Source organism: Carcharodon carcharias, chromosome 33, assembly GCF_017639515.1.
Source record: "Carcharodon carcharias isolate sCarCar2 chromosome 33, sCarCar2.pri, whole genome shotgun sequence".
Lineage (NCBI taxonomy): Eukaryota > Metazoa > Chordata > Chondrichthyes > Lamniformes > Lamnidae > Carcharodon > Carcharodon carcharias.
Genome location: NC_054499.1, coordinates 13,615,455 through 13,631,866, shown reverse-complemented (window position 1 = coordinate 13,631,866; position 16,412 = coordinate 13,615,455). Strand labels below are relative to the sequence as shown.

The window sequence follows — 16,412 nt, the reverse complement described above, 5'->3', positions numbered from 1 at the left end:
CTCCTGCCCCGACAGTGTTTACCCCCTCTCCCGCCCCGACAGTGTTTACCCCCCTCCCGTCCCAACAGTGTTTACCCCCTCTCCCGCCCCGACAGTGTTTACCCCCTCTCCCACCTGACAGTGTTTACCCCTCTCCCACCTGACAGTGTTTACCCCTCTCCCGCCCCGACAGCGTTTACCCCCTCTCCCGCCCCAACAGTGTTTACCCCCTCTCCCGCCCCGACAGTGTTTACCCCCTCTCCTGCCCCGACAGCGTCTACCCTCTCCCGCCCCGACAGTGTTTACCCCCTCTCCCGCCCCGACAGTGTTTACCCCCTCTCCCGCCCCGACAGTGTTTACCCCCTCTCCCGCCCCGACAGTGTTTACCCCCTCTCCCACCTGACAGTGTTTACCCCCTCTCCCACCTGACAGTGTTTACCCCTCTCCCACCTGACAGCGTTTACCCCTCTCCCGCCCCGACAGCATTTACCCCCTCTCCCGCCCCGACAGCGTTTACCCTCTTCTGCCCCGACAGCGTTTACCCCCTCTCCCGCCCCTACAGCGTTTACCCCCTCTGCCGCCCCGACAGCGTTTACCCCCTCTCTCACCCCGACAGAGTTTACCCCCTCTCTCACCCCGACAGAGTTTACCCCCTCTCTCACCACAACAGAGTTTACCCCCTCTCTCACCCCGACAGAGTTTACCTCCATCACCACAACAGAGTTTACCCCCTCTCCCACCCCAACAGTGTTTACCTCCTCTCACCCCGACAGAGTTTACCCCCTCTCCCGCCCCGACAGTGTTTACCCCCCTCACCACAACAGAGTTTACCCCCTCTCCCGCCCCGACAGTGTTTACCCCCCTCACCACAACAGAGTTTACCCCCTCTCCCGCCCCCGACAGTGTTTACCCCCTCTCCCAACTGACAGTGTTTACCCCCTCTCCCACCCCAACAGTGTTTACCTCCCTCCCACCCCAACAGTGTTTACCCCCCTCACCACAACAGAGTTTACCCCCTCTCCCGCCCTGACAGCATTTACCCCCTCTGCCGCCCCGACAGCGTTTACCCTCTCTCCCGCCCCGACAGCATTTACCCCCTCTGCCGCCCCGACAGCGTTTACCCTCTCCCGCCCTGACAGCATTTACCCCTTCTCTCACCACAAGTGTTTACCCCCTCTCCTACACCGACAGTGTTTACCCCCTCTCTCACTCCAATTGTTCACTCCCTCCCTCACCCCTTTGACAGTGTTTATCTCCCTCCCTCACATTGTCGGGTGTGGGGGCGGGGGTGAACATTGTCGGGGGTGGGGGGGGGGTGGTGGATGAATATTGCAGGAGATGCTGCATTTGTCCTTGTCCTTTGACACTTTAGCTGATTTACTTAGAGTTAATCTGCCAGGTAGGCTTTACTTACTGTGTGAAAACCAGGGAAAGTATCGTGAAAACAGTTCAAGTCTCAGTGATTCTGGCCATCTGACCCCATTGTCATAGGGACCGTGCTGCAGTTTGGCCAGGGTAAAGCCGCCAGTCAGAAGTTTAAACTTCCCAGTGTTAATAGCATTAAGGGTGTACGCACGTTGGGATTTTCTCAATGTCCTGAAGCTCTGAAGAACGGTCATACGGACTCAAAACATTAACTCTTATTTCTCTCTCCGCAGATGCTGCCAGACCCTGCTGAGTTTTTCCAGCATTTCCTGTTTTCATTTCATATTTCCAGCATCCGCAGTATTCCACTTTTAGTTGAGGGATTCGGCGGGGGGGGGGGGGGGCGGGGGGGGGGGCGGGTGGATGGGAAAGCGGAGTTGAAGGCAGAGGATCAGCTGTGATCGTACTGAATGGTGGAGCAGGCTGGAGGAGGCTCCTGCTCCTACACCGCCTGTACTTGTGTACTCTGACCGCCTGTTTCTGTGCTCCCAGGGCCTGTCGGGGAATACGATGCTGGGGGTCAGTCATGTCGTCACCACCAGCATTGGGATGTGTGACATCGACATTCGGCCGGTGAGTGTGTCGGCAGGACATCTTCCGAAGCGGCGTCCAAGTGGTTGCTCCCCTTTCTAGACTGTGCCTCGAGCTTTGCCACAGAGCCAGATGGAAAGAAGATTGCCCCGTGTTAGCTCAGTATTGGAACAGGAGGTGCCCAGCAGAATGCACAGTTCTCCCCGTCTTATATTTAAGAGACTATCATAACTTAGATTAATGTCCTTTAATTTGAACGTTGCTGAAAAGAGACATGTTGCCAAAGCTTTTTCAATAGGACAAATGCAAGAATGCCAAATTTCAAACAATCACAACAATTTGTACTCCAGGAGAAAACATTTCTCCTGTCAAGTTCCCCCCTCAGAATCTTATCTGTTTTAATAAGATCATTTCTCATTCTTCTAAACTCCCATGAGTATTCACTCCCACCCATGAGTAGAGATCCAACCCATCCCTTCGTTAATCCACGCTTCTCCCAGTGAGAATTAACTCTGTCCTCGACAACAGTTCTCTAGTAGTTTTTAATGCCTTCAGACCGATCTGCAGCCAGCAGATTTATCCCATTCCCCTTCTATTTTGAACAGGGGTGTAATATTTACAGTCCTCCTGTCCTCTGGGAGCTACTCGCACATCCAAGGGAAATGAAAGATGGTGGTCAGAGCTTCTGATATCCCCACTCTCACCTCCCTTAATAGTCCAGCATGCGTTCCATCTGGATGGGGTGACTTGTGCGTTTTGAGTGATGTCGGTCTATTTAGTCCCTCTCTAAAGGGAGGAAAGGGTTGGGAAAGATGGCCTGGAGCTGGTCACCTGGGTGTAACCCGTCGCTGTTGTCTCCCGGCAGGGCCTGTACGGCAGCGTGATCGTCACCGGGGGTAACACCTTGCTTCAAGGCTTCACGGACCGGCTGAACCGGGAACTCTCGCAGAAAACCCCTCCAGTGAGTACAGTGGCGGGGAGACCAGCCCCTTTATTTTTTTTTACAAAACAGGATTTCCACCTTCAGCACATGCATGAGGCCCGAACTCCATTGTGTGGCTGTGGGGTTGCTCCATCCCCCTTCTGAGGGCGAGGGCGAGGGCGGGAGCAGGGTGTGGCATGCTCTGCGAGGTTGAAAACAGCCAATCATCGCAAGTTGGCGGGTACATTCGCCATGAGCAGGTAGAAGCTAGCCAATCGTGACGGAGTGGGCAGAGTTTAAAAAAAAAGAGCACGTGACTTCAGCCGGGCTCAGTAACGTAAAATGGCAGCCACGGTTCATGTGTTTTCTTGCACATCGTCTGGTCTCTCTGTAGATTTTTCAGCTCCTTCTGATATAAAGGAGGTGGAATCCTGCCCGATTTTCACTGAAGGCAACCTCCTTTCTTTGCGGCCCTCCCACTGGCATTGCTCACGGTTCATATGGCGACGCTCTGTTTCGTAACGGGGCATTGCGCTATTTTAGTGCGTGGTCTAGTATTCCTCAAGAGCCTCTAAGCTCGTCGAGCCCCAATGCCTGAATGTGACAGATAGGCCCATCCTGAGGCCCACTGATGTTGTCGATGGAAGGAAACTTGGCAACTTTGTAAATTCTGGCTGCAGCTCAGACGAAACCATAAGTCCCTGACTGCTTTGCTTCCTAACCTACTTCATAAGTATTTTTTAGGCTTCCAAGAGCGTTGGGTTCAGAGTTTTCTCATTCGCTCATCAACCTCCCGTGGCCTTGCTCATCGGCAGGCCAAAAATGGCGGGTTTGGGTCGGGCTACAGCGGCACCAGTGGCGGGAGGACTGAATAGCAGGATATATTCACCTCCCCGTTGTCCCCTGCTCTACAACGGCACGAGTGGCGGGAGGACTGAATGGTAGGATGTATTAACCTCCCTGGTGTACCCTGCACTACAGCGACACCAGTGCTGGGAGGACTGAATAGCAGGGCGTCATTTATATCCGAGGAATACGACTCCCCCCTGCACCACAGCGGCACCAGTGTTGGGAGGATTCAATAGTAGAGTTTAAGAACGAATAAGGAGCAATCACATTGCTGGGAGTGTACCATAGCCCCCCAAACAGTCAGAGAGAAATAGGACAGCAGATATGTAGGCAAATTTCAGAGAAGTGTAAAAATAATAGGATATTAATAGTGGGGGATTTCAACTTCCCCAACATTAACTGGATTAGTCATAGTGTGATAGGTTTAGAGGGAGCGGAATTCTTAAAATGCATCCAGGAGAGCTTTTTAAGTCAGTTCGTAGAAGGTCCTACAGGAGAGGAGGTGGTCCTGGACTTAATTTTAGGGAATGAAGCTGGGCAAGTGGTAGCGGTATCAGTGGGGGAGCATTTTGCAGATAGTGATCATAACTCTGTTCGATTCAAGGTTGTTATGGAAAAGGACAAGGATGGGCCAGAAATCAGAGTTCTAAATTGGGGGAAGGCCAATTTTAATAAAATCAGATACGATTTGGCCAGAGTGGATTGGGAGCAGCTGCTTTTAGGTAAATCTGCATCAGAGCAGTGGGACTCATTCAAGAAGGAAATAGGGAGAGTGCAGGGCCAACATATTCCAGTAAAGATAAAGAGTGGGAACAACAAATCCAGGGAACACTGGATGTTGAGGGATATACAGGATCGGATAAAGAGAAAAAGGGAGGCTTATGGCAGATACCGAGGGCTCAAAACAGCGGAAGCCCTAGAGGAGTATAGAATGTGTAGGGGGTAACTTAAAAAGGAAATTAGGAGAGCAAAAAGGGGCATGAATTAAACATTGGCAGGTAAAATAAAGGAAAATCCAAAGTTAATTTACAAGTACATTAAGATTAAGAGAATAACTAGAGAAAGAGTAGGGCCCATTAAGGACCATAGTGGTAATTTGTGTGTGGAGCCAAAAGACGTAGGAAGGGTTCTAAATGAATATTTTGTGTCGGTGTTCACAAGTGAGAAGGACGACGTGGGTATGGAAATCAGGCAGAAGGACTGTGATATAATTAAAGAAATTAGCAAAGGAAGGGAGGAGGTTCTAAGTGGTCTGGCAGGCTTAAAAGTAGATAAATCTCCAGGCCCAGATGAAATGTATCCCAGGCTGTTGAGTGAGGCAAGGGAGGAGATAGCAGGGGCGCTGGCAATAATTTTCAATACCTCTCTGGCCACAGGAGAGGTGCCAGAGGACTGGAGGACAGCCAATGTGGTACTGTTATTCAAGAAGGGAGGAAGGGATAAACCAGGGAACTACAGGCCGTCAGTCTAACCTCAGAGGTGGGGAAATTTTTGGAAGCAATTCTGAGGGACAGAATTAATCTACACCTTGAGAGGCAGGGATTAATCAAGGACAGTCAGCATGGTTTTGTTAAGCGGAGGTCATGTCTGACCAATTTGATTGAATTTTTCAAAGAGGTGACCAGGTGTGTAGATGAGGGCAATACATTTGATGTGGTCGACTTGGACTTCAGCAAAGCTTTTGATAAGGTCCCGCATGGGAGACTGATAACGAAGGTAAGAGCTCGTGGGATCCAAGGCAATTTGGCAAACTGAATCCAGAATTGGCTGAGTGGCAGGAAGCAGAGGGTGATGGTCAAGAGGTGTTTTTGTGACTGGATGCCTGTATCCATTGGGGTTCCACAGGGATCGGTGTTGGGTCCCTTGCAGTTTGTGGTATATATAAACGATTTAGACTTGAATGTAGGAGGGTTGATCAGTAAGTTCGCGAATGACATGAAAATTGGTGGGGTGGTAAATAGTGAGGTGGATAGCCTTAGATTACAGGAGGATATAAACGGGCTGGTCAGTTGGGCTGATCAGTGACAAGTACCGAGGATCAGAGGGACCTTGATGTCCACCGGTCCCTTAAGGTAGCGGGACAGGTAGGTAAGATGGTTAAGAAGGCATGTGGGATACTTGCCTTTATTGGCCAAGGCATAGAATATAAGAGCAGGGAGGTTATGCTGGAACTGTATAAAATGCTGGTTAGGCCACAGCTAGAGTATAGCGTGCAGTTCTGGAATCCGCATAATGGGAAGGATGTGATTGCACTAGAGAGAGTGCAGAGGATATTCACCAGGATGTTGCCTGGCTGGAGAGTTTTAGTTATGAGGAGAGGTTGGATAGACTGGGGTTATTTTCCCTGGAGCAGAGGAGATTGAGGGGGGACATGGTTGAGGTGTATAAAATTATGAGGGGCATAGATAGGGTAGACAGGAAGGAACTTTTCCCCTTGGTGGAGGGATCAATAACCAGGGGGCATAGATTTAAGGTAAGGGTCAGGAGGTTTAGAGGGGATGTGAGGAAGAATTTTTTCACCCAGAGGGTGGTGGGAATCTGGAACTCACTGCCTGAAAGGGTGGTAGAGGCAGAAACCCTCATAACATTGAAGAAGTATTTAGATGTGCACTTGCAATGCCATGGCATACAAGGCCATGGGCCCAGTGCTGGAAAATGGGATTAGAATAGTTAGGTACTTGCTTGACTGGCACAGACTCGATGGGCTGAAGGGCCTTTTTCTGTGCTGTAGAGCTCCATGACTCTAGTTGGACACTTAACCTCCCCGGTGTAGCCTGCCCTGCAGCGGCACCAGTGCTGGGAGGACTGAATAGCAGGAGGCTATTTATCTCCTGAGTGAACGCCGCACTACAGCGGCATCAGTGGTAGGAGGACTGAATAGCAGGAGGCTATTTATCTCGAGTGAACCCTGTACAACAGCGGCACCAGTGGTGGGAGGACTGAATAGCAGGAGGCTATTTATCTCCTGAGTGAACCCTGTACAACAGCGGCACCAGTGGTGGGAGGACTGAATAGCAGGAGGCTATTTATCTCGAGTGAACCCTGTACAACAGCGGCACCAGTGGTGGGAGGACTGAATCGCAGGGCACTGCAGCAGCAATCTTTCACAAATAATAAACAGGAAAAGCCGTAAAAATTGCTTTCAACAATCTTTAACACTTTAGCTTTTACTCCGAAACATAAAACAAAAAAGGCACGACCAAATGGAGGTCTTGGGAATTTTTAAACACATTTAAAAAGTACTTAGATATGCACATTAACCTCCAAACAATGAGGCTGGATGTGAACTGGTGTGGACAGGGAATCATAGAATTGTTACAGCACATGAGAAGGCCATTCAGCCCATTTTGCCCATGCTGGCTCTCCTCAGCAGCAATTTACCTACTGCCACTGCCCCACCCCCTCCCCGTGTCCCTGCACGTTTCCACCTTTTCAGACATTGAGAAGGTTTTACACAACAGACTTGATGGGCTGAATGGCCCCCTTCTATGATCCTACCACACAGTGGGGGGGACAATATGTCAGCAGGGTTTGATGTGAGCTGCCTAATCCCAGCTGACAGTCCTACTCCAGTCCTGTTATAGCCAGAGCTTGCAGGTCTCAGTGAAGCCAGAGGGGGAAAAGGAATTCCATTTTATGTAGGACCAGTTGCCACTTTTCCCAGTGGGTCACAACATCTGCAGTAGCACTCAGGCCCTGTTGGAGGGCAGCTCCACCAGGAGGCACAGCATGGAGGCGGGCAGGTCATCAAGGGAGCAAATAGCAGAGTCGATAAAGAGAGAGTTAGGGCCTGAATGGGGAGAGAGAGGGTCAGAGTGTGAATGGGGAGAGAGAAGGTCAGAGTGTGAATGGGGAGAGAGAGGGTCAGAGTGTGAATGGGGAGAGAGAGGGTCAGAGTGTGAATGGGGAGAGAGAGGGTCAGAGTGTGAATGGGGAGAGGGAGGGTCAGAGTGTGAATGGGGAGAGGGAGGGTCAGAGTGTGAATGGAGAGAGAGGGTCAGAGTGTGAATGGGGAGAGGGAGGGTCAGAGTGTGAATGGGGAGAGAGAGGGTCAGAGTGTGAATGGGGAGGGAGGGTCAGAGTGTGAATGGGGAGAGGGAGGGTCAGAGTGTGAATGGGGAGAGGGAGGGTCAGAGTGTGAATGGGGAGAGAGAGGGTCAGAGTGTGAATGGGGAGAGGGAGGGTCAGAGTGTGAATGGGGAGAGGGAGGGTCAGAGTGTGAATGGGGAGAGGGAGGGTCAGAGTGTGAATGGGGAGAGGGAGGGTCAAAGTGTGAATGGGGAGAGAGGGTCAGAGTGTGAATGGGGAGAGAGAGTCAGAGTGTGAATGGAGAGAGGGTCAGAGTGTGAATGGAGAGAGGGTCAGAGTGTGAATGGGGAGAGAGAGTCAGAGTGTGAATGGAGAGAGGGTCAGAGTGTGAATGGGGAGAGAGGGTCAGAGTGTGAATGGGGAGAGAGAGGGTCAGAGTGTGAATGGGGAGAGAGGGTCAGAGTGTGAATGGAGAGAGGGTCAGAGTGTGAATGGGGAGAGAGAGTCAGAGTGTGAATGGGGAGAGAGAGTCAGAGTGTGAATGGAGAGAGGGTCAGAGTGTGAATGGAGAGAGGGTCAGAGTGTGAATGGGGAGAGAGAGTCAGAGTGTGAATGGAGAGAGGGTCAGAGTGTGAATGGGGAGAGAGGGTCAGAGTGTGAATGGGGAGAGAGAGGGTCAGAGTGTGAATGGGGAGAGAGGGTCAGAGTGTGAATGGAGAGAGGGTCAGAGTGTGAATGGGGAGAGAGAGTCAGAGTGTGAATGGAGAGAGGGTCAGAGTGTGAATGGGGAGAGGGAGGGTCAGAGTGTGAATGGGGAGAGAGAGTCAGAGTGTGAATGGAGAGAGGGTCAGAGTGTGAATGGGGAGAGAGGGTCAGAGTGTGAATGGGGAGAGAGAGGGTCAGAGTGTGAATGGGGAGAGGGTCAGAGTGTGAATGGGGAGAGAGAGTCAGAGTGTGAATGGGGAGAGAGAGTCAGAGTGTGAATGGAGAGAGAGAGGGTCAGAGTGTGAATGGAGAGAGGGTCAGAGTGTGAATGGGGAGAGGGAGGGTCAGAGTGTGAATGGAGAGAGAGAGGGTCAGAGTGTGAATGGAGAGAGGGTCAGAGTGTGAATGGGGAGAGAGAGGGTCAGAGTGTGAATGGAGAGAGGGTCAGAGTGTGAATGGGGAGAGAGAGGGTCAGAGTGTGAATGGAGAGAGGGTCAGAGTGTGAATGGGGAGAGGGAGGGTCAGAGTGTGAATGGGGAGAGGGAGGGTCAAAGTGTGAATGGGGAGAGAGGGTCAGAGTGTGAATGGGGAGAGAGGGTCAGAGTGTTAATGGAGAGAGGGTCAGAGTGTGAATGGAGAGAGGGTCAGAGTGTGAATGGGGAGAGAGGGTCAGAGTGTGAATGGGGAGAGAGAGGGTCAGAGTGTGAATGGGGAGAGAGGGTCAGAGTGTGAATGGGGAGAGAGGGTCAGAGTGTGAATGGAGAGAGGGTCAGAGTGTGAATGGAGAGAGGGTCAGAGTGTGAATGGGGAGAGAGAGTCAGAGTGTGAATGGAGAGAGGGTCAGAGTGTGAATGGGGAGAGAGGGTCAGAGTGTGAATGGAGAGAGGGTCAGAGTGTGAATGGGGAGAGAGAGTCAGAGTGTGAATGGAGAGAGGGTCAGAGTGTGAATGGAGAGAGGGTCAGAGTGTGAATGGGGAGAGAGAGGGTCAGAGTGTGAATGGAGAGAGGGTCAGAGTGTGAATGGAGAGAGGGTCAGAGTGTGAATGGGGAGAGAGAGTCAGAGTATGAATGGGGAGAGAGAGTCAGAGTATGAATGGGGAGTGAACTTTGTTGATTAATCCTAATTTTCTCCTCCGTTTTACCATTTCCCCTTCTCCAATCAGAGTATGCGGCTGAAGCTGATAGCCAATAACAGTACAGTGGAGCGGCGGTTCAGTCCCTGGATTGGTGGCTCCATTCTTGCCTCGCTGGTGAGTCAGTGTGTTACCGTGCAGAGTTTTAGTGCTATGTAGTTCTTGCATGTTGACACAGTTACAGGATCTGATAATGTGTTGTAAAACACTGTAATCATTAACCAATCAATATCTCCAGATATTTGATGTTCAGCATTTTATATTCATTGGGATCTTTCTGTGATTTCTGCTGTGGATTTATGCTGGTAGAGGGTTTTATAAGATTCAAGAGATATGGAGAGGTAGAGAGTGGGTTAGATGGAGGGATATGGGGAGACGGCGGGAGCGAGGGATATGGGGAGACGGCGGGAGCGAGGGATATGGGGAGACAGCGGGAGCGAGGGATATGGGGAGACGGCGGGAGCGAGGGATATGGGGAGACGGCGGGAGCGAGGGATATGGGGAGACGGCGGGAGCGAGGGATATGGGGAGACGGCGGGAGCGGGGGATATAGAGAAATGGCGGGTGTAGCCAATTGTGTCAGTAAGGGACATGTTTGTTTCTCATGTTGAGCTTTCTATCTTTGCACAGGGCACCTTCCAGCAGATGTGGATTTCCAAACAGGAATATGAGGAGGGGGGCAAACAGTGCGTGGAAAGGAAATGCCCCTGAGCAGAAGAACCAAACAGAAAGGACCTCCATTAGCTGCCCATAGATCTACCTGAAAGCCAACCTTTAGCCTTCACCCTCCTTATCCATACCCAACAGGCCCGCCCGGGGTCTTTTGGCCTTGGCTTTTCCTCCGACTTGTCTCGCATGCTTAACTAGGCCTGTCTCTGCTAGTGGGCCCAGCCTTGAGCCACCCAATTTCAACAGCCGGGCCTGAAAGAAGAGAGCCCAGAGTTGGTCACCAAGGCTGAGCCAAGTCTCAGCAGAGGCCCCCACCCAAAGGCCTAATCTGTCCCCAGACAGAAGAGGCCTCAAGGGCCCAGAGCTCCCTTCACCTTCTGCCCTTGGTAACCAGCCACGATGGCTGTAACGGTCACATTTCTCAGGCTACAGTAGTAGGGGGGGGGTGGGGGGGGGGGGGGTTTATTTCCTGGCCTAGTAACCCAGAGGCCTAAACTAATGATCCAGAGGCATGAGTTCAAATCCCACCAACAGCAGCTAGGGGAATTTAAATTCAATTAATTAATAAATCTGGAATAAAAAGCTAGACTGAATAATGGTGACCATGAAACTACCGGATTGTCATAACAAACCCATCTGGTTCACTGTAAAGGTTTGCGTTAGCCTAAGGTGCAATGGAACATCTGAACATCTCCAAATATTCTCCCTGAGTTTCTCTTCCACTTTCTCCCTCATTCCCCTCCCACCCCATATCCCTGGCCAGGCATCTGGAGACAAAGGCCTCAATCCAAGATTTTGAGCCCAGCCAAGTGTGAGCTTTTATTTTACTCATTCACGGGATGTGGGCCAGCATTTATTGCCCATCCCTAATTGCCCCTTGAGAAGGTGGTTGTGAGCCGCCTTCTTGAACCGCTGCAGTCCACGTGGTGTAGGTACACCCACAGTGCTGTTAGGGAGGGAGTTCCAGGATTTTGACCCAGCGACAGTGAAGGAACGGCCAATATATTTCCAAGTCAGGATGGTGAGTGACTTGGAGGGGAACTTCCAGGTGGTGGTGTCCCCATGTGTCTGCTGCCCTTGCCCTTCTAGGTGGTAGGCGCTGTCGAAGGAGCCTTGGTGAGTTCCTGCAGTGCATCTTGTAGATGGTACGCACACTGCTGCTACTGTGTGTCAGGGGGTGGAGGGAGCTTATTTTAGAAGAATGAGAGGTGATCTCGTTGAAGCCTATACAATTCTGGGAGGGTTTTACAGGGTTGATGCTGAGAGGGTGTTTCCCCTTGGCTGAGGTACCTCGAACCTGGGAGGGGTCACAGCCTCTGGATAAGGGCTCGGCCATTTTGGACTGAGACGAGGAGAAATCTCTTCCCTCGGAGGGTCGTGAATCTTTGGAACTCCCTACCCCAGGGAGCTGTGGATGCTCCATCATTGCGTATATTCAAGACTGAGACCTATTTCAACACTAACGAGATACGGGAAAGTGGAACTGAGCTGGATCGGCCACGATCTTATTGAACGACGGAACAGTTTCAAGGGGCCGAATGGTCTCCTCCTGCTGCTATTTCTTGTGTTCTTTACAATGGCGGGCAGCTTCCAGCAGGTAGTCAGGGGCAGGGTGGGGGTGTTACAGGGGGGAGCTTATGTCTAAAATTCTGTTATCTAGCAAGGACTGTTCAGGCCTGGTCTGTGAGGGATGTTGGGTGGGGGGGAGCCTTGCTCCTGTTACACCACCTCGGGTAGACTTCCTCTGCAGGGGTCTCAGCCTCAGCAATGGGAGGGGTGCCCCTTGGTGCTGACATCGCCAATATTCAAGAAGGAAGCCCAGAGCCAAGGGTGGGAGAGCAGGAGCTTTGTCGAGCCTCAAAAGCCTAGCGCCCTCTCCTGCCTCCTGCTGGCAGTTCTGTAGGCCAAGGCTGCCTGCTGGATGGGGAGTGGGGGTGGGGGCTTGGCCGCTCAGCTGAGTTTCACGGGCTGTTCAACTCTGAGAGGCCCCGCAGCTCAATCCAGTCAGGCTCTCGTACCCTTTCCAATCGAGCGAATGGTTCCCTCCAGCAATTGGGCCAACTCCAAGGGAACCCCCTCCACCCCCACAACAAGCTAAGATCAGTTGATCCAACCCAGGCCCGGAATTGAGCCTGGGACCTGCCTGCTCGGCATTAGCTCAGCCCCCCCCAAAATTGGTCAGACCGTTTCCCAACCGGACACTCGGAGCGTAGAGTTCGGCCGGATCTCCTCACCGGAGGATCCAACATTCCCTCCGCTCAAAGCAGCCCGAGGGCCTAATGACTGGAGGAGTGGGGAGGTGCACGTCCGACACCAACCAGCTCCATCCCGGCTTCTAGAGAGGGCGGCCTGATGAGGTTAAGGGCAACGGGTGAGCAGCAACTGCGGTCACCACACAGAGGACCAGAGGCTTGGAAATGTGGCTGAGGCCAAGGCTGTTGGGATGGGAGGTTCGACGGGTGGTTGGAGAACGTGGGAACACGTGGGTTTGAAGGTTGGCGCACATGGGCTGGGCACGTAGTTTGGGGCTTGGGCACAGGGTCCGGGGATGGGGCGTAAGGTTTTGGGGAAGGGGCGGTCTCGGGTGAAGGTGGGTGGGGGGGTCGGGGCAGGATGTTTGGGGGATTGTGGTGGGCGGGGAAGTGCAGTGAGGCAAAGAGTTTGACCTCTGACCCACACAGTTTTGGTTGGGGTACGCGGTTTGGGGAAGCGGGGCACAGCGGGTGGGCCTTGGGGCAGTGCGATGGGGGTGGTGGGGGGTGGGGGGGGGTGGGGTGGGGGTTGAAATCGTGCCCTTCGGTCTTTGAGCATCACCACCACCCCACCCCCCCCTTCGATCGATAGGAAGTCCCATCCTGTACCTCACCAAACGCCAGCCGGTTTAAACGTCTACGCGAGATGGTGCGGGTAGCATGGGGTTGGGGGGGGGCGGGGGTTTGGTGTTTAATTGTGATTGTGCCGTCGTAGATTAAATGTAAATTATTGCCAATGATGAAACACTCTGATCCGTCCCATTGTGCAGTTGCTCAGCGCAGAAGCAGGACCTTTACTGACGGCGTTTGTGTAGAACGTCTTGGAGTGAGACCCCCACCTAGCGGAACTTTGATATCATTTCTTTAAGGCTGTGTTTGTGACTGACCCCATGCGTCCATGTGTTTCGATCCATCCCCTCATTGCGAGCGACTGGACAGACAACAGCTGTAAATAAACTCGGCAGCTCCATTATTGGCTTATTTAGGGAAACGAAGGTCAGGGTACCAGAACCCCGCTTTGGTGGAGGAGCCTCTGCCCTCCCCTCCTCCCCCCTCCTTCCCTCCACATCCCCACCCCCCCCCACCCCCACCCCCCACCCCCGGTGCCCCGTCTTCAGCGTTGTCCATCCCAGAGTGAAGGAGAGAGCCTCAAACTGTTAATGGGGGTGGGGGAAGGGCTGCGCCCCCCCCCCCACACACACACACACACACACACACACATCCCCAGCCCTGTGCCTCATGAGCTCTGGGTGAGGCCGCCCGCCTCAAACAAAAAAAATAAATAAATCTCGGTTCAGGACAACTTAATGGCTGAGGCCGAACGTGGGAGGTTGGGGTCCGGTTCACCACCCCCAAGATTGCCCATTGGTCAATGTGCCTGTCAATCAAGCCGTTGCCATAGCGTTTTGTCCCTTCTCAAAACAAAAAGCAGGCCGGGCACAGGGGAGTGATGTCATCGGATTTCTGGACCCAGGGCGCGTGCACAGGCGGGTATCGGTGGCCATCTTGTGCGGCAATCTTGCATTGGCAGGAGCACCATGCTTCCTTTAGCGTTAGTGAGGGCAAGGCTCCAGCTCTGTGTGAGGAACAGGCTCCATGCGCTGTGCTTTGCTGAAAAGCGAGACACGTTGCTGAAGCCTTTCGTCCAGCACTCATCAGGACAAATGCAAGAGTGCCATATCTCAAACGATCACGACAATTTATATGACAGGAGGAAAGGATGCGGATTGGGTGGTAAGTTGACCCTGAGCTAAGCCCCTAAAGCTGGGGCCTTGCCCTCGCACAGCAAGTTGGACCCTGTTCCTCACACTCGGAGCTGGGGCCTTGTCCTCGCACAGTGAGCTGGAGCCTCTCCCTCATACTCGGACCTGGGGCCTTGCCCTCACACAGTGAGTTGGGGCCTGTTCCTCACACTTGGAGCTGGGGCCTTGTCCTCGCACAGCGCATGGGGCCTGTTCCTCACACTCAGAGCAGGGACCTTGTCCTCGCACAGCGAGTTAGGGCCTGTCCCTCACACTCGGAGCTGGGGCCTTGCCCTTACACAGTGAGTTGGGGCCTTGTCCTCACACTCGGAGCTGGGGCCTTGCCCTTACACAGTGAGTTGGGGCCTGTTGGTCACACTCGGAGCTGGGGCCTTGTCCTCGTACAGCGAGCTGGGTCCTGCTCCTCACACTCGGAGCTGGGTCCTGCTCCTCACACTCGGAGCTGGGGCCTCGCCCTCACATAGTGAGTTGGGGCCTTGTCCTCGCACAGTGAGCTGGGGCCTGCTCCTCACACTGGGAGCTGGGGCCTTGACCTCACACAGCGAGTTGGGGACTGTTCCTCACACTCAGAGCTGGGGCCTTGTCGTCCTACTGGGAGCTGGGGCCTGTTCCTCACACTCGGAGCAGTGGCCTTGCCCTCGCACAGCGAGTTGGGGCCTGTTCCTCACACTTGGAGCTGGGGCCTTGCCCTCGCACAGTGAGTTGGGGCCTGCCTGCTCCTTACCCTCGGAGCTGGGGCCTCGCCCTTGCACAGCGAGTTGGGGCCTGTTCCTCACACTCGGAGCTTGGGCCTTGTCCTCACACAGCGAGTTGGGGCCTGCTCCTCACATGCGGAGCTGAGGCCTTGACCTTGCACAGCGAGTTGAGGCCTGTTCTTCACACTCAGAGCTGGGGCCTTGTTCTCGCATAGCGATTGAGGCCTGTTCCTCACACTGGGAGCTGGGGCCTTGTCCTCGTGTGATACAAGATATCAAATACTATTTTGTCCAGGGTGGGAGAACGATTGCATCGATTCTGATTTAATATTTTAATAAAAAGATTAGGTCAGGAGATGATCCAATCTTTTGAGATAACTGCATCGTATTAAAATGCCTCCCATTGCCTCACACTGATTCTCGTGACTATTGTTCTGCCTTCATCTGGTCCCTGAACATCAACATCCTTGCATTTTTCTAAATAAATACATGAGTTGTGAATATTTTTCCTGGATAAAGCATAATATTTTAATATTTCATTTTTGTGCTGTTCTTCTATTGAGGTAGGGCTGTGGATGTGAGGGGGCATGTTCGGGAGATGTCCACCAAATGGCCATCCTTAGGCAGGTGAGTAAACCAGCTATTCGCCATAGTGAGGCATATTCTGGACCAGCCCAATAAATGTCCTTCACCTGACATCTGTGCACCTCCTCAGGAGCCTGAGGTGGATGGAATGTATTGAAGTCATTCAATGGGGACTAGCTAACTCCCCAAGGATTGGGGATGCCCTCCAACTCCATGTGCCTCAGTGTCACCATGCGTAGCTCCTTCTAGACCGATCCGAGGCCTTGGGAGCTCATAGTATAGGAACAGGACGGGGCCATTCAGCCCCTCAAGCCTGTTCTCTCAGTTAAGTAGCTTATGGCTGATCTGTATCTAAACTCCATATCCCTTGATAGCGCCGCTGAACAGAAATCTATCAATCTCAGTCTTGAAACCTCCAGTTTGCACTCAGCTTCTTTTAGAGGAGTAAGTGCCAGACTCCCCACCACTCCCTCCTCAACAACCTGGCTCTAATTTTAAGATGTTGTCTGCTGCTAACCAAAAGAGATGGTTACCTCCTTCCCTCCTCCAAGTACCAGGCCCGAAGAGGGTATTAGCACCCTTGGACTGGTCCATGATTGAGTTTTGGCAAAGTATTATAGTGGTTTGCCATTACCTTCTGCAGTAGGGCTGACCAGGAGACGCTCACGCTCTTACCACCTGCCTTCTGGCTTATTGGCAGGCTTTATGATCAACCCATTTGGCCACTTTACGGACACACTGGAGTGGGACTTGAATCCGGAGCCTCCAGCCCAGAGGTAGGGAGACTATCCACTGCTCCACTCTCTCTGTCTACCCTGGCAAATGCTTTTAACATTTTTTAAATGCCCAGATCAGATCACCTGCCACCCCCAACC

At 52.7% G+C, this 16,412-nt stretch overlaps 1 protein-coding gene across 1 annotated transcript in view; it reads left to right on the top strand.

Moving 5' to 3' along the window:
• The window catches only part of LOC121272313 (actin-like protein 6B), a 38,764-nt gene extending 28,328 nt beyond the window's left edge, over positions 1-10,436 (top strand). Inside the window, exons 11-14 of the mRNA XM_041178917.1 lie at positions 1,897-1,977; positions 2,801-2,896; positions 9,604-9,690; positions 10,204-10,436. Coding sequence (XP_041034851.1) covers positions 1,897-1,977; positions 2,801-2,896; positions 9,604-9,690; positions 10,204-10,284 — 345 coding nt within the window. The 3' untranslated portion in view covers positions 10,285-10,436. The remainder of the gene's footprint in view (positions 1-1,896; positions 1,978-2,800; positions 2,897-9,603; positions 9,691-10,203) is intronic.
• The last annotated feature ends 5,976 nt before the right edge of the window (positions 10,437-16,412 follow it).